Source organism: Rutilus rutilus (assembly GCF_951802725.1).
Source record: "Rutilus rutilus genome assembly, chromosome: 1".
Taxonomy (NCBI): domain Eukaryota; kingdom Metazoa; phylum Chordata; class Actinopteri; order Cypriniformes; family Leuciscidae; genus Rutilus; species Rutilus rutilus.
In genome coordinates, this window is record NC_140209.1 from 51933513 (window position 1) to 51949381 (window position 15869).

At 38.0% G+C, this 15869-nt stretch overlaps 1 protein-coding gene across 1 annotated transcript; it reads right to left on the reverse strand.

The window, feature by feature from the left end:
* Positions 1 to 2502: 2502 nt before the first annotated feature.
* Positions 2503 to 14165, reverse strand: xpnpep3 (X-prolyl aminopeptidase 3, mitochondrial; the record flags this gene model as incomplete). The annotated part of the gene is made up of 8 exons (XM_084424267.1): positions 2503 to 3115; positions 6633 to 6753; positions 8428 to 8611; positions 8727 to 8812; positions 9053 to 9166; positions 13332 to 13394; positions 13556 to 13740; positions 13823 to 14165. The coding sequence occupies 8 exons, from the start codon at positions 14163 to 14165 to the stop codon at positions 2943 to 2945; spliced, it is 1269 nt and encodes a 422-aa protein (XP_084280393.1). The 3' UTR covers positions 2503 to 2942.
* Between the last annotated feature and the right edge of the window lie 1704 nt (positions 14166 to 15869).

Genomic DNA, 15869 nt, shown 5'->3' on the forward strand with positions numbered 1-15869 from the left:
AGTGGCCAACATTCCACACTTCCTTTTTTCGGTTAATAAAGTGGATCATCTGGGTATTGCACTTTTTTCTTTTTGGAATTTTCAGTGTGAACACACTACTCAAACTATTGATACTACAAAACAACATAGAATAGTGCACAAGTTAGTGATGTAGTAAGATCTCGAGACCGATTTCTGCTTTCTCGGACTCGTCTCGGACTTGTTCCTTCAAAGACTCGGTCTCGACCCTTCAAAGACTCGGTCTTGACTCGGACTCGGCATAGGCGGTCTCGTCCCCATCACTAGTCCACTAGAATGCATACCACTAGAAAATTTTAATTTGCTCTGCATGTCCTAACTATGATTAAAAAAGTCAGGGTGGGCTTAACATGTTGATGACAGAGCAGCACTGTTGAAGCAGTTTAGAAAAATAGGCAGAAGATGATGCATGTGGTAGGGATTTTTTTAATGATAGTAAAAGCATAGTCCATATTAAGACGTTAAGACTGCTCCTCTAAACAATTCCCAATCTAGCTTAGTCTGTAGGCCTAACTGTTGATTATTAACTGGGGTGATATTAAATCATGAATATGAAAACTGACATGTTTTTATGGCCTTGGTCTCGACTCCTAAAGACTCGGACTTGCTTTCTCAAAGACTCTGTCTTGACTCGGACTCGACTGTATTTGAAAACCAACGGACTCGGTCTCGACCCTTCAAAGACTCGGTCTTGACTCGGACTCAGCATAGGCGGTCTCGTCCCCATCACTTGCACAAGTATTGGAACGTACCTTGTGTCTCAAGACCGCAGCGTTGCTGGACATTTCAGTTGTGCCTATTGTGGGCTTCCAACCTAGACAGCATTTTTTTATGTCACAAGTTCATTCAGCTTAGCTTAAAAACATTGATTACCTAGACCGCATTTTTGGGCATGACCACATTACGAGTCATCTCAGCTGAGAGATTGTGTCTCAAAATCAAGGGAACTGACTTTGTAGCCAGCATTTTGGGCATCATAAGCGTATTCAGTCAATTCCATTACTTACCCAGCAATTTTTGGGCATAAACTCAATGCAAGTTGTTTCAGCTGAGATTTGTATCTCACAACCCACTGAGCTGACTATCTAGACATACATTTTTGAGAACTTTCTGCACGTTCTGATTGATCTAAGCTAAAAAAAAAAAAAAAAAACTAGGAACATTTTGGGGCATCGTAAGCATGTTCAGAGTCAATCCAGCCCAAAAACTCCTAAATCTGGTGAGCTTAAGAAAGTGTTTTTGGATCTCATCGACACCTTCATAGTCAGCTTAGCTCAGGGACATTGCTTAACTAGACAGCATTTCTGCTCAAAACATAAGGAGCTGACAAATGTAGCCAGCATTTTTGGCCAATATAAGAGACAATTCAGCCCAAAAGCCAGAGTGGCCTACCAAGACAGCATTTCTGGGCCTCATTGGCATGTTGGAAGTCAGTTCAACTCAAAAACCTCAAGTTGCTTACCCAGGGATAAATGCATTGTAAGTCATCTTAGCGGAGAAATTGTGTCTCAAAACCAAGTGCAATGCCTACCTAGACCTACTTTTTGGGTGCCATCTACATGTTCTGAGTCAGCTTAGTTTAAAAAAAACTCACAATCAAAAAAAAAAAAAAAAAAAGTGAGTCAAAAATACTCCAAAACCCAATGAGCTGTTTGCCTAGACAGCATAATTCAAATTCACTTCTGTTCAAAACCCTATACACCCCCATTGAGCTGCTTATATAGACTGCCTTAAGAGCATCACAAACCCACATAGACAGTACTTTTGGGCATTACGGGTCAGCTAACCTCAAACAAGCTCAGCTAAATCAGAACATGCTTATACATAGTTTAAAATATGCTGTGTAGTGTGTAGGTCACAATAGATTTTTTGGTGATGTTAACTCTAGTTTCGGATTCATACTTGCTTGAGACTAAATTTGATACATATTTGGCCAGATTCACAAAAACACAGCAGCCCAAAACTAATTCAGATTCGTCAACTGAACCTCACTGAGGTTAGCGCACTATTTTTGTATGCATATGTATTGTGAAAAGCGCTATACATATTTAAGACTTCATTCAGCATGAATGTCATCATTTTTTTACTTCAAATAGTAAACTACTCTGCCTTAAAACCAAGCAATGTTAGTATAACTATAACTCTATTTGCTACACCAGACACGTTTTGGAGTCATTAAAACTTTTAATTGCATTTAGAATATGAACTGAATCAAAATGATAATCAAAATAATCAAAAGTAATTATGTTTAACTAGCAGAATGGAGTTAGTTTCACAACTGACAATTTTTGGAACATCGCTACTTTTGAACTGAACTGAATCAACATTGAACTGACTCGAGCTAAACAATGACTGTTGTCTTTTTAGAGCTGCTTTTGAATGTCTCATATTTTGTGAAGTTTGCTTTTTTTTTCAGTTCATCACTGTGAAGCTGCTTTAAAACAATCTGTTTATAGAAATAAAGGTGGCTTTACAAACTACAGCAACAATCAAGAACTAGGAATTTATTTTGACAACAGTAAAAAACACATTTATGACAAACAAACTCAAGTCATAATCACAAGTGAAGAATCTCACAGTGAAACAGATCAGTTCTCACACAAACATGAATAGTTTACCATGCTCATTAAATCAGTCACCTATTTGTTTCTCCATCTGACCTCATTTAAAGTCTCCTATAAACCCACATCCTAGATCATAGGTGTGCAAATACATAACACAACCCATCGTAACCAACTAGCCAGCGTAGGAGTGAACTGCCATCAGGGAGACGTCGCACGCTGTCCAGACACGTCCGGCTCTTAATCTTCCAGAATCCTCCATACGTAACTGGAGCAAGTTCTGTGAGATCCAGACCTCCTGAGGTCAGTATTAAAGAAAACTCTACACAAGACGGAAGAAACAGACTCGTTTACTCTTTCCTTTCAGTCCTCTCCTTGTGCGCAAGCTCTCTCCACCTCAGCGATGGTTTTCGGGGTGTGTGCAGACAGAATAAGGGGTCCCCCATGGTCTTGAATCACCACGTCGTCCTCGATTCGCACCCCAAGACCCCGGAATCGCTCTGGACATGAGCTGTCGTCCTCGCTGATGTACAGTCCTGGGTTATGGGAGCAAGAGAAGAGAGTTTAGAGCTTCTGTTTTGATGCAAAAATCGATGTTTTTTTTGTTTTTTTTTGCACGAGCTCAAATGCAAAGGAGTTGAATGTTACTTTGAACAGTATGCAAAATTCCAACAGTCATTACAGTGCATTCAAGATACATGTCTACGGTTATCAGTATTATCTAGCAGGGTGCTGTATGAATGCCCTCAATTCAATCCTAAATCGACCAGCTTGCTCCAATTATGATCAACACATCTGTCTTCACCGTAAATGCACTTGCAGCATGTTGCAACGTACATTCAGGTAACTGTTTTAGTTGTACTGTACAGCTAGTCTGTATTTTCTGTGTATAACTGAAATCAAATATTGTTTACTATGAATTTTATTTGTTGTATTCAATAATGTTCAAAGTTTGGAATGGCTTCTGTTCACAAACGTGCATTTAACCGATTAAAATGCAGTTGAAAACAGTAATATGCAATATTGTTATTACCGTTTAAGAGATTTAGTGTTGCACATTTGTAATTTTTTTAGGTTTACGTTTTTCATCTAATACTAATATTTTATTTCAGCTTTATTCAAATTAAAAACAGTTTTAGTACACAACAACAAGACTGGAGAGAATGGCTTTCTATTTGTATTTAAAAATGGGGGGTTTATTTATTTGTAATGGCAAGGCCTCATTTCAGAAGCCATTATTTGAAAATACTGTTACCTCGACCTTGTTCTTAAGAAATCATTTTAAATATTCAAATTTGCTACTTGAGAAACTTTTCTTATTATTGAAAGCACAGTTAAAAATGATTGTGCTGCTCAATGAACGGTGGAAATGACAATACAGCTGCTGGAATATTGAGTACACTTGCATTACAAGTCACTTTCAAGTCCAATTTTGGTTTTAAAAATGGGCAAAAGAAATGCATTTTCTAGAAATTGATCAGACTGTTGTTGTTTTGAGAGATGAAGGTTACTCCATGCAAAAAAAAAGCCACATCTGACACAGGCAAGTAAAATGTAGAAAAAAAAGGGTAGAATGGGCAAAAAAACAAAGATTGAATGGTAAATAATTATAGTGGATGGATGAATGTAGTGATGAATTGATGGGTGAACTGAGGTGCTGATCTGATCGTAAAGTCCACGATAAGCACCTTCAAAACAATCACGCCTATAAGAGGTGCAACAGAAACCATGAGATGAAACTTCATACGATTATCTTAATAATCTGACTGCTAGAAAGCATTCATTGATTAACTGAAAGTTTGATTTGAAACAGACATGCAACAGGCCCTGTTTACACCTGGTATTAAAGCTGCATTCAGTAACTTCAGGATTTCTTCGCTGTATTCTCGCTTTTTGCTCGCAGGTTTCTCTCTAGAGCTCCCCCCACAGCTTCGGAATAGATATTTGACAACACTGTTGTAAAAACTCGTTGGCGATTCTCAGACACCAGAGGCTAGTAGATCAACGACATCAAAGCAGATGGGACATTCTTTAAAACGTCTTCTTCATTCGGGTTCGAACAGCGTGAGGGAGCGCAATAATGACAGCATTTTAGCAGATTTCTTTTGGCCGTAAAGCAATTGTTTACATCGCGAGACCTGATATCACGCGAGACTTCCTGACGCGGCGGCCGCACTGCTACTTCTGCAGAGTGATTTCCTCGCAGCACCTGAGAAGCCCCGTGGTGAGGAGCAGAGAGTTCGATCAGAGTTGGAGTCACGTTGGTTTTGTTGACGGAAGTAACAACGGTGCTTTTCAGGTGTTGCGCTAATCACTCCGCCCAAGTAGCAGTGCTTCGCCTTCTGAGAATATAGTTCCCAGTATGTATACGGTTAGAAGATGGCTGTGTCTCATGTGACCTTGTTATTCGTACACGCTGTGATTATACAAATCACAACATATAAATAGGAAAATGTTAGCGTTATTTTGTCACTTATTGGGAGCAGTATGCTAGCTGGAGCCGTTTACCTCCAGTCTTTGTGCTAAGCTAGGCTAGCGGTGGGTGCGTCAGACAGAGTTACGGCACGCACGGAGATGAGAAGGGTATGTATGGACTTATCTAACTCTGGGGGATACGGTGAATAAGCTAAAGTCCCAAAAAGTCGGCGTGTTCCTTTAAGATGCGTTTTGGTTGATCGGATCACAAGTAGACGAGGGAGACACATTCCCGTTTACACCTTGTGTTTTAATCCATCTTTTTTGTCCACTTTCAAGCACTTCTGTCCTGATTTCTTTGAGGGGAGGGTCTATGGGCGGGTAAATGAATAGGCTTTTTCAGATCTTTCGATCTAATGGACAAAATAAACTCGCGCAATTTACATTTGACCAGACACGACGGAAAAAAACACGGAGAGCAGCAGCTTTCGGTTTCCGGTCTGAAAGCCTCAAGACCAAATGTTAGAAATCAGGAATGGTGAGAGAACATTGTGCTAGGTACGTTCTTCATCTTCAAACCAAATTTGGGTCTCCAGCCGACAAAGTTTAAATCCCGTCTTGCTAGTGCACTTCCTATAACGTTTACGCATTAGGTCAGTAGGCGGAGAGTAGGCGTCTTTTGTGACTGTTCGAACACATTCGAATGCGATGCGTTTTGGACTACCTCTGAAAGTGGTCAAAAGTGGACAAGCTCAAAACATTTTAGACCTCGTTTACACCTGTATTTAGCGTCGTCCGCTTGTGATCCGATCAACCAAAATGCATCTTGATACCAGGTGTAAACAGGGCCTATAATAGACCCTTTGTGTGTTTTCAAACACCGATGACGTGTTTTGTGGGCGGAGGTGGACCTGGTGGCAGAATATGACAGTTTAACAGTAGCAGTCTATGGAAGCCACGGAATAAAATAATAAAAGGGTAATTTCGAGTGTACAGTATATCTCACAATTCTGACTTTTTGTCCTCGCAATCCCGAGATTTGATCTCACAATTCTGAGAAGAAAAATCTGATTTGCGAGATTTAAACTGCCTTCTACCTTTTTCCTCTCAGAATTTCGCATTTATACCAATTCTGACTTTTTCTCTCACAATTGTCATATAAACTAGCAATTGCAAGAAAAAAGTCAGAATTGTGAGATCAAAATGTTATATTTTAAATGTTTAAATTATATCTATGTAAAATGTTACAGGTTTAAATATTATTTCACAACTGTAGGGCAAATACATTATGCCCCCTATGAACTGCATATGTGAATATTATGTAGATCTATTGTTTACATCAAATTCGTGCTTTAACAGTAGGGTAATCGTCGCAGGTTTCATCATTCCAGTCTGTCTGTTTAATGACTTGCAACCATAAGCGTCTGCGTTTCGCTTTAAAGGTCGTCTTCGACGGCGGTATGCTGTAAAAATGAAGACCATATTTTTTGCATTCCGATTCTGACATCCATTTTTTCTCTTATTACGTGGATATCGCCTGTTTTCCTCCACTTGGTACCACTGTTTTTCTGCCAACACAATGCGTGTGCAGCTGCAGTGACATAACGTTTTTAATTTTTGAATGAAAGTGATCTCTACCTGGCTCTATTGTGATCACCATGCCAGGCTGCAGCGGCTGTGAACGGGACAGCTCAGGGGTGTCATGAACGTCCATGCCCAGGTAATGACCCACGTGATGGGGGCAAAACTGCCGAGCAGCCTGGAAGGGGGAACAGAAAAACAACTGAGTGCATGTAATGTGATCAATCGGAAAAACCCTGAACTGGAAAAGTGATTGAAACTGAAATAAGTGCACACCTACATCCTCACAGTCGCAATGGGCTAAACTGACCAACTTGTCGGTTTGTTGGCCTTATAAACTCGCTGCGTTAAAGTGAAAGGTTGCTGTTATAGCAGTATGGTGCTTTACAGACACTATAAGTGGTGCAGATCTTGGGCGTTTAAATTGGGCAGGAAGACTTATAGTCATTTCCTTAATAAAGAGCTTTAGGGAAGTTCAATTAAATAAATAAAGAAGGCTTTGAATTCCTGGTGTTTCAGCGCTGTGAACCAGAATCTCAGGTCGGTGTAAGAGGCCTGTGGTACATTTTGCAGTATATATTCATACATATTCACAACCGATTATAAGACAAGCGTGAATCAAATCGCATGCAGTCAACACATGCACACTAGAAAGTTTCATCTTTGTCCAGTGTCTGTGCTATTTTCTCTCAAAAAATTATGACTGATAAAAATTTCTTTGTACTTGTTTAAAATTAAGCTGCGAGTTTCTCTTGATCCTTTCACATTCGTTGCCATCTCCAGTAGTTTTTTGTTGTTGTTCTTCCAGTGTTTCAAACTTGTGGCAAAACATTCAAAACGAGCACTTGAAAGAGCATTCAGAGGAAATCTGGCTGTGCATGTAAAGTACGCACATACTGTGCTGATGATGAAATTCATATCATGGACACATTCGCAGACTCAATGGAGATATTCAACAAATAAACAGGCTAAATATTAATTATCTTTTTTTTTGCCATTAAACTCCTGTTAATTATCTTAAAATCATAATTTTCTTAAAATGTATAGGTGAAAGTAAGCGAATTTGTTAAAAAAAAGAACTGCTTTAATGACTGTAAAATAGCTTTGTTTCATTAAAAACATTATCTAAATACGCAAAATCTTGGAAGTTTTAGCATCTTGACTTGTAGTATTACCTTAAATAACATTTGGGGTCAGTAAGACTTTTTAATGTTTTTTAGAGAAACAAGTCTTTCATGCTCACCAAAGCTGCATTTAATTGAAATGTTGTAATACAGTAAAGTTGTGAAATATTATTACAAATTAAAATAACTGTTTTCTATTTAAATATATTTTAAAATGTAATTTATTCCTGTGATTTAAAAACTGAATTTTCAGCATCATTACTCCAGTCTTCAGTGTCACATGATCCTTCAGAAATCATTCTAATATGATGATTTGCTGCTTTATTATTATTATTATCAGTGTTGAAAACAGTTTTGCTGATTCATATTTGTGTGGAAACCATCATACATTTTTTAAAGATTCCTTTATCTGAAATAGAGACCTTTTGTAAGACAATAAATGTCTTTATTTTATTTTGATCAATTGATTACTTTATTATTCTACTTTAATTATTCTAATTTTTTTATAAAAAAAAAAAAAACAGCCTTTGTTCAGTAAAAAAGCCCTTCATGCCCCAAGTTGTTGCTCAGGTAGTCCTGCTTACTTTTTAATCATAATGTAATGTGTGATTTTTACTAATATTTGATTTGAAATGGTATTTCCTGATATTTGATTTGAGCATATATTGTATATATTGATATACGTATTGATTATTAAAAAAAATGCTTTTTAAAACAAATCAGGGTACCTTCAGTGTGTCTGTATCACTGGTGCTTTGTGGGACGATCCCGAGCTCTCTGAGCTGCCGGGCCAACAGCGCGAGCATGCTGGAGTATATATAGTCCAGACTGACGCCAGGATTGCACTGAGACAGACAGGCCAACTGCACCTCCAGCACGGCCTCATACAGCTCTCTCTGAGCAGGACTGAACCTGGAGACGGCACACGGAGCAAGGTCTGGAGCACTGATTGATTACTTGCTAACAGCATGAAATTAAAGCTACGTTACGTCTGAGACAATGAGAGTTCTGTTGAAAACAGACTTACTTTCCATTCACCGGCCAAGTGCGTGTGATGTCGCTCACATAACCGAAATATTCACAGCCCCCATCCAACAAGACCATTTCTCCATCCTGAGAAAGAAAGTTAGTTCAATATTGTGATAATACTTTGTTGTGTATTTCGTACATTTGCCTTGTGAAAACCAAACATGCACACCAAGCTTACATACACATGCTGTTTAAGAACAAGAGAAACAAGAAAGAGAGACTTCAAGTTTCATCCTTGTTTATCTTATGAATCTGTTCTAGGCTCTGCCTCTTAGAAAAGGCACCAGTAAGTGTGTTTTATTATAAGTGTGTTTGGTACTTCACCTTCACTATTTGGTTGTTGTTGATGTAGTGAAGTGTGTTGGCTCGGTTTCCACCAGCAACCACAGGAGGATATGCCAGAAAGTTCGCGCCATGAGCACGGCATTCGAAATCAAACTAGACGGAAATCCAAAAAGAAAAACAGAAGAGAAAGGATGAAAAAAGGCAGAGATGTTAGTCAGCATGTGGGCTGGACACAGAGTGCACTAAAATATGACTCTCCAAGAGCTTGCTGACGTCATTTGTGTTTCTGTGGTACATTTTCAGTTCTCAGGCGCTCCATTACCTCTGCACTGCCCAAAGGCCAAACAACGGCAACTTTACAAAGTAATTCTACCCCAAAACACAAAAGCTACAAAAACTTCTGAAAGGCTTAAAAAATAAATACCAGGCACTTTCTGTAACACAAATACATATACATATATATATATATATATATATACATACATATAGTACTGTGCAAAAGTCTTTGGCATGTTAGTAAAAAAAAAATATTTTTACGTCAGTTATTTATATCTTTTGCTGTAGTGTCAGTAGGAAATATCAGTTTGCATTTCCAAACATTCATCTTGCCTTTAATTGTAATAATCCAGTGAGACGTTTGTATACACAAGGAGTCTGACAACAGCCGATATGATCTGCTCTCACCATCATCGAGTCACTGATGAATACATGAAGAAACAGAAAAATCTGAGACAGACTAAATCCAGAAAAACTGTGGCAACGTCTCCAAAACACCTGAAGAAACCTTCCTGCAAAGCTCCCTGAAAACCGATGTGCAACTGGACAAAAGCTGTTTTAAACACAAAGGGTGGTCACAGCAAATATAGATTTGATTTAGTTTATAGAAGTTAATTGATAAATCAAATCTATTTATGACATTATTTTTGAAAGCTTCCTCACTTTACAGTGTCTAAAACGTCTGCATGTTAGTTTCTGCGTCTTCAAGACGTTGCCACACTTCTGGATTCAGATTCTCAGATTTTTCTGTTTCTTCATGTAATCCTAGACAGACTCGATGATGGCGAGAGCAGATCATACCGGCTGTTGTCAGACTCCTTGTGCATAAAAATCTCACTGGATTATTACAATTAATGGCAAAATGAATGTTTGGAAATGTAAAGTTGTATTTGCTTCTGACACACTACAGCAAAAGACATAAACAACTGGCATAAAGCCATTTTTTTGGTGAAAATACTAATGTGCCTAAGACTTTCGCACAGTACTGTATATATATATGTTTTGAGCTTGTCCACTTTTGACCACTTCCAGAGGTAGAAGAAAACGCATTCGACCAGATTACTTTCGTAGTGTAGACGCTCATGTGGTCGAATGGGTTCGATCACTGTTCACACTCTAAATAGGTTGAGTTGTCCACTTAAATTTTTTTGGAAAGCAAGTAAAATTCCCATCAGTCTCATTTCCACCAGTTTAATTGTATTCTTTGGTGGACATGACATTTTGGGAATAAAATGACTCAACTCTTTTGTCTTGCAACAGCTAATTTAATAGCTAGCATCTTATGTATCCTAAATAAAAACTTTCTCTTTTTGCATATGTAACCCCTCTCACCCCCCTAAATCTCACTCCCATCCGGGTCACGGCACCAATGTAACCCCTCTCACCGGGTCCTTCACACCCCGCTCCGTGCGGGTCTCCATCCCGGGTCTCCGGCATGAGAGTCAGGCGCTCTAACAAGGAGGCTAAAGACTGCAGCCTCTAGCGTCTGTCGCTAGAGCGCCTATTGAGATCAGAGGAGTGAGGTTTACTCGCACAGCAACTACCAGCTGGCCTCCGTTACACATAGTTTGACCAAATATTAACCTTGATTTATTTAAATGATTTGGTTTATGTCCCATAGTTCATCTATTCTAAAGTACGGTATTCTCTTTACTGACACTGCTGTCCTTGTAACAACTTCTGAAAAAAAAACATTTATTTGGGAAAAATCTACATGCACCAATGCTACATTTTTCTATATATCCTAATCATTTGTTAACAACATGTATTCTTTATTTCAATGAGATCATTATTTCTGCCTTAAATTAATAAATTGTTTAAATTAATGCATTGTTAAATAACTGCGTGACTTGTATGTGAAGAGTTCAGATGCAAAAGCCTCTAAGTAACATCTGAAATTTTCTTCTAGAATGATCATTTATATCAAGCTCGTATATTTAAGTTCAGTAATTTCACTTAAATGGCAATGAAAATTACCTATTAATTGTCATTTAAGTGAAATTACTGAACTTAAATATACAAGCTTTATAAAAATGATCATTCTAGAAGATGATGAAATTTCAGATGGCACTTAGAGGCTTTTGCATCTGAACTCTTCATATGTACATTTCTGAAATGCATAACTAAGACACAGTCACCTCTGATAACAGATCAGTCTAAATTGTAATGTAGACATTATTCCCTGTAAAGCTGCTTTGAAATTATATGCATTATGTAAAGCGCTATATAAATAAATGTGCATTTAATTTATTTGAAAATGGTTCAGTGTTGTGGAAATGATGGCTGATAATGGTGTAAAATGGACACCGATTAGATTACCATTCAAAAAATGTGTGGTCAGTAAGATGTTTTTTTATGAATACTTTTATTCAGTAATGATGCATTAAACGGAGCAAAAGTGAGAGAAAGAATTTTTATAATATTATGTTCTAAAAGATTTCTTCAAATAAATGCTGTTTTTGAACTTTCTTTCATCAAAGAAAACTGCTAATATTATTATCAACATTGATAATAATAAGAAATATTTCTTGATCAGAAAATCATATTAGAATGATTTCTGAAGGATCACTTGACACTGAAGACTGGAGTAATGATGCTGAAAATACAGCTTTACCATCACAGGAATACATTACATTTTAAAATATATTACGATAGAAAATAGATTTTTATAATTGTAACAATATTTCACAATAATACTATTTTTACAGTATTTTTCATCAATTAAATGAAGTTAGTCTCCCAAAAGACAGAATCGACTCTGAACCGCTTTTACGAGTCGTTTTTGCATTTGAATCCCACTGCTTTACGGTTCTACGTCACAGACAATACATTTGCATTTGCGGCTATGATGTACGTTGCGAACAACTTGACCAGCCCACAAACACGTCATTTTACATGACGACTGCTTCTCAAATCTCGCGGTTCAACGCGGCATTCTCTAAATACTTGCTCTTCGGATCAGAGACCCATCAAAGACGGGTCAGTACCCAGTTTATTTGGACCAGCTTGCTCCTCAGAATCACAACCTGTACGTATGAATAATTATTGAAGTATATATTTTCTACCGGGTGTTCAAAATACATCGTTTTGTGTTTTATATTGTGTAAGTTTCCGGTTAACCGGCTAACTCCCGTTATTACTGTCAAATTACTACTGCAAATCAGCTGTGGGCCACTATTACCTGAAACTGTGTCTATTAATGCAGATTGTCTGTCGGATGAAGGCTGGAGCAAGATTTGTTTCGCAAACTTTAAAGGGGTCATGAAATTAAAAATCTAATTTTCCTAGAGATTTTGACATATAAGAGGTCATCATATTATAAGAATATCCTGAAAGTTTCAGAACTGAAAACGTCCTTGTTAGTCCAAAATCAGCTTTTATTGCTACCAGGCCCAGCGAACGACTCCTCCTAGAATGTGCCTCTTTATGACGTAATAAAGTAGTGAAAGACCGCCTCTGCAGAAGAAAATCAACTTTGGCCCCGCCCACTGGCGTTAGTGAGATGAGGACGAGAGAAGAGCTCAGGGTCACTCACTGGACGAAAATTAACATTACCTTCCAAAGGATCCTAATGCTGGGAATGTGGTTATTTATTTTCAACAATGTGAATGTCTCAGTTGAACATTATTTATTCATATTCGGAACATTTCACTAGATTCTTTGGTAAATCAGTCCACAAACTCGGTGCAGGCTTTGCAGGCTTTTACGATATGGACTCGACAGTAATGCCACAACATGTAAGTAACCCTGTTCATTTTAATGCCTGATCTGTGATCACTGATTTAATGATTAATGTAGCTTTCATGTTCTTTGTCCTGTCAGTAAATCAAACCAGTGACTAAACGGTCAACTTCACATTGTTTCTCTAAGTAGGGTGTAAATAATCTGTTATTTAAACTGATTGAATTATACATAGAAAGTGATCAAAGAACGCTCCGTTTACAATAGCTGTAGCTGTCAGTCAAACAGCGCATGTTTATCACTGGCTGAGTTCTGGACTCGCGCCATTAAACTCCTGTAATAATTTAGTCCCTCGGCTCACCTTTGCATAGAGAACGGCCTCATCAATGTCTCCTCTTGACATGGCCATCGTCTTCTTAAATGCCTGAAGAAAAACGCATGGCTGATTGCACATGTTTGGCCTCCTCGGGCAACTTACACTTTCACCAAGTCCCTCATAACTGAAATGATCAATCTTTACATGAACAACGTATTTTTCTTATTAATTTGCCACACCATACGGTACAGTTATTAGGGATTTAATACCTGGGCAGTGATCCGTCCTGCCTCCTTCATCAGAGCGACCTCTGCTGGGCTCTTAATGGCTCTGAGGGAATGAGTGAGGGGTCGGAGAGTCTTCGTCAGCTGTCCTCCTTCCAATAGGGGGCGCACATGAGTTTGGTGTAACCGTGGATGACAAGGCTGAGAGCTGTCGTACCATATAGTTCCTCCTAGGAGAAGGAGAAAAGAGTAAGATACTGATGCAAATGCAAACCTTGAATCCATGTAAACGTAGACCTGTTTTTCTTTTACCTTTTATGCTTTTTAGCACTACGCCCAGTTCCTCTGTGCTGTGCACCCGCTCTAGACCTGTTAAAGCAGCTGCTCCGTCTTTCCCAGAGCGAGGCCCGTCCCAAAGCTCTCGCCCCGGGTCTCGTCGTGGCACGAACAACACGGACTGGTCCGGCTTACCCGATCCGTACATCACCAGCGCGCTGTCCGGCTCCATAATTCCTGTCAGGTACAGGAAGTCCTGGTTCTGGTGGAACGGGTAAGGGATGTCATTGGTCATGTAGCGAATGGGATGCGATAGGACGATGACAATGTGGGAGGAGTTTGAAGAGGCTCCAGAACCTGTTAGTCGTTCTGCCTGCATCTCGATCAGAGACGCCAAGCGCTGCCGACGGAACTCAAACTCCGTCTGGGTGAGACCTGGCGTCACCTCACCTGTGAGAGGAACATTTGCAGGGTCATTAAGCAACCCATTTTACTTCTATAATGATTGACGATAATAATAAATGTTTTTTGAGCATCATATTAGACTGATTTCTGAAGGATCATGTGACACTGAAGACTGGAGTGATGATGCTGAAAATACAGCTTTGCCATCACTGGGATAAATTACATTTAAAATATATTTGGACAGAAAACAGTTATTTTAAACTGCAATAACATTTCACAATATTACTGTATTTCTTTCAAAAGTATAAAAAAAAATCTTACAGACCCTCAACTTTTTAACAGTAGTGTATTTCTAAGTGAAACAGAATATTTCATTTTTTATGGGAATTGTATTTTATTAATTGGGAATTAATTGGAAAGTGAAAATAGGCATTACATATCATTATATTAATGTTAATCTACAGTACAGGCCAAAAGTTTGGAAACATAGAGCTACTACTACTATTACTACTATACTACTACTATTTTTAATGTTTTTGAAAGTTTGAAGTTTCTTCTGCTCATCAAGCCTGCATTTATTTGATCAGAAATACAGAAAAAAAGAAGTAATATTGTGATATATTATTACAATTTAAAATAATTGGTTTTCAATTTATTATACTTTAAATGATTATTTATTTCTGTGATGCAAAGCTGATTTTTCAGGATCATTACTCCAGTCTTCAGTGTCACTTGTGACATCCAGTCTATCACATGATCCTTTAGAAATCATTCTAATATGATGATTCATTATGAGTGTTGGAAACAGTTCTGCTGCCTAATATATTTGATGAATAAAAGGTTAAAAAGAACTGCATTTATTCAAAATAAAAAAATATTTTCTAATAATATCTTCAATTTAACACATCCTTGCTGAATACAAGTATTGATTTATTTCAAAAAAAGAAAGAAAAAAAAATTACTGACCCCAAATGACTGACCAGTAGTGTATATGGTTGTTACAAAAGATTTCTATTTTTAAAACATTTGCTTCTTTTTTCTTTTTTTACTTTTTATTCATCAAAGTATCCTAAAAAAGTATCACAGGTTATGAAAAAATATTAAGCAGCAGAACTGTTTCCAACTTTGATAATGAATCATCATATTAGAATGATTTCTGTGATAGACTGGAGTAATGATCCTGAAAATTCAGCTTTGCATTCACAGAAATAAATGATAATTTAAAGTATAATAAATTGAAAATTTGGACGTCACTGGACGGCGGCTCTCAGAGTCCCGCTGCTGGAATACAGCATTGTATACAGATTCCTGCTCAGCTCAACTGATCTGCCAACTTTCACCATGAGGTAGAACACGTTCGCACAACTGTGTGTATTAAAAATACATGTACAGAAAATATGTCAGATTTTTAACCAAAAGGTAACATACTGAAGGAACAGTGCACAGTACAAGTTTAACTCCTTTTTACATTTACTCATACACATGTAAGCATTATCGCTTGGAAGGTGACAGTGTCACTGACTGTGCCATCATGTAAGACTCAGTCTGAGCTCCTATTGGTGGTTTGGGAGCGGCTCCAGCGCTCTGATTGGACAACTCTGTTATGACAGTTAAAACTTGCGACTCTGAATGAAAGAGGACCCTTCTAGTTTCTGTATATTTTTGCTAGTATTCTAGT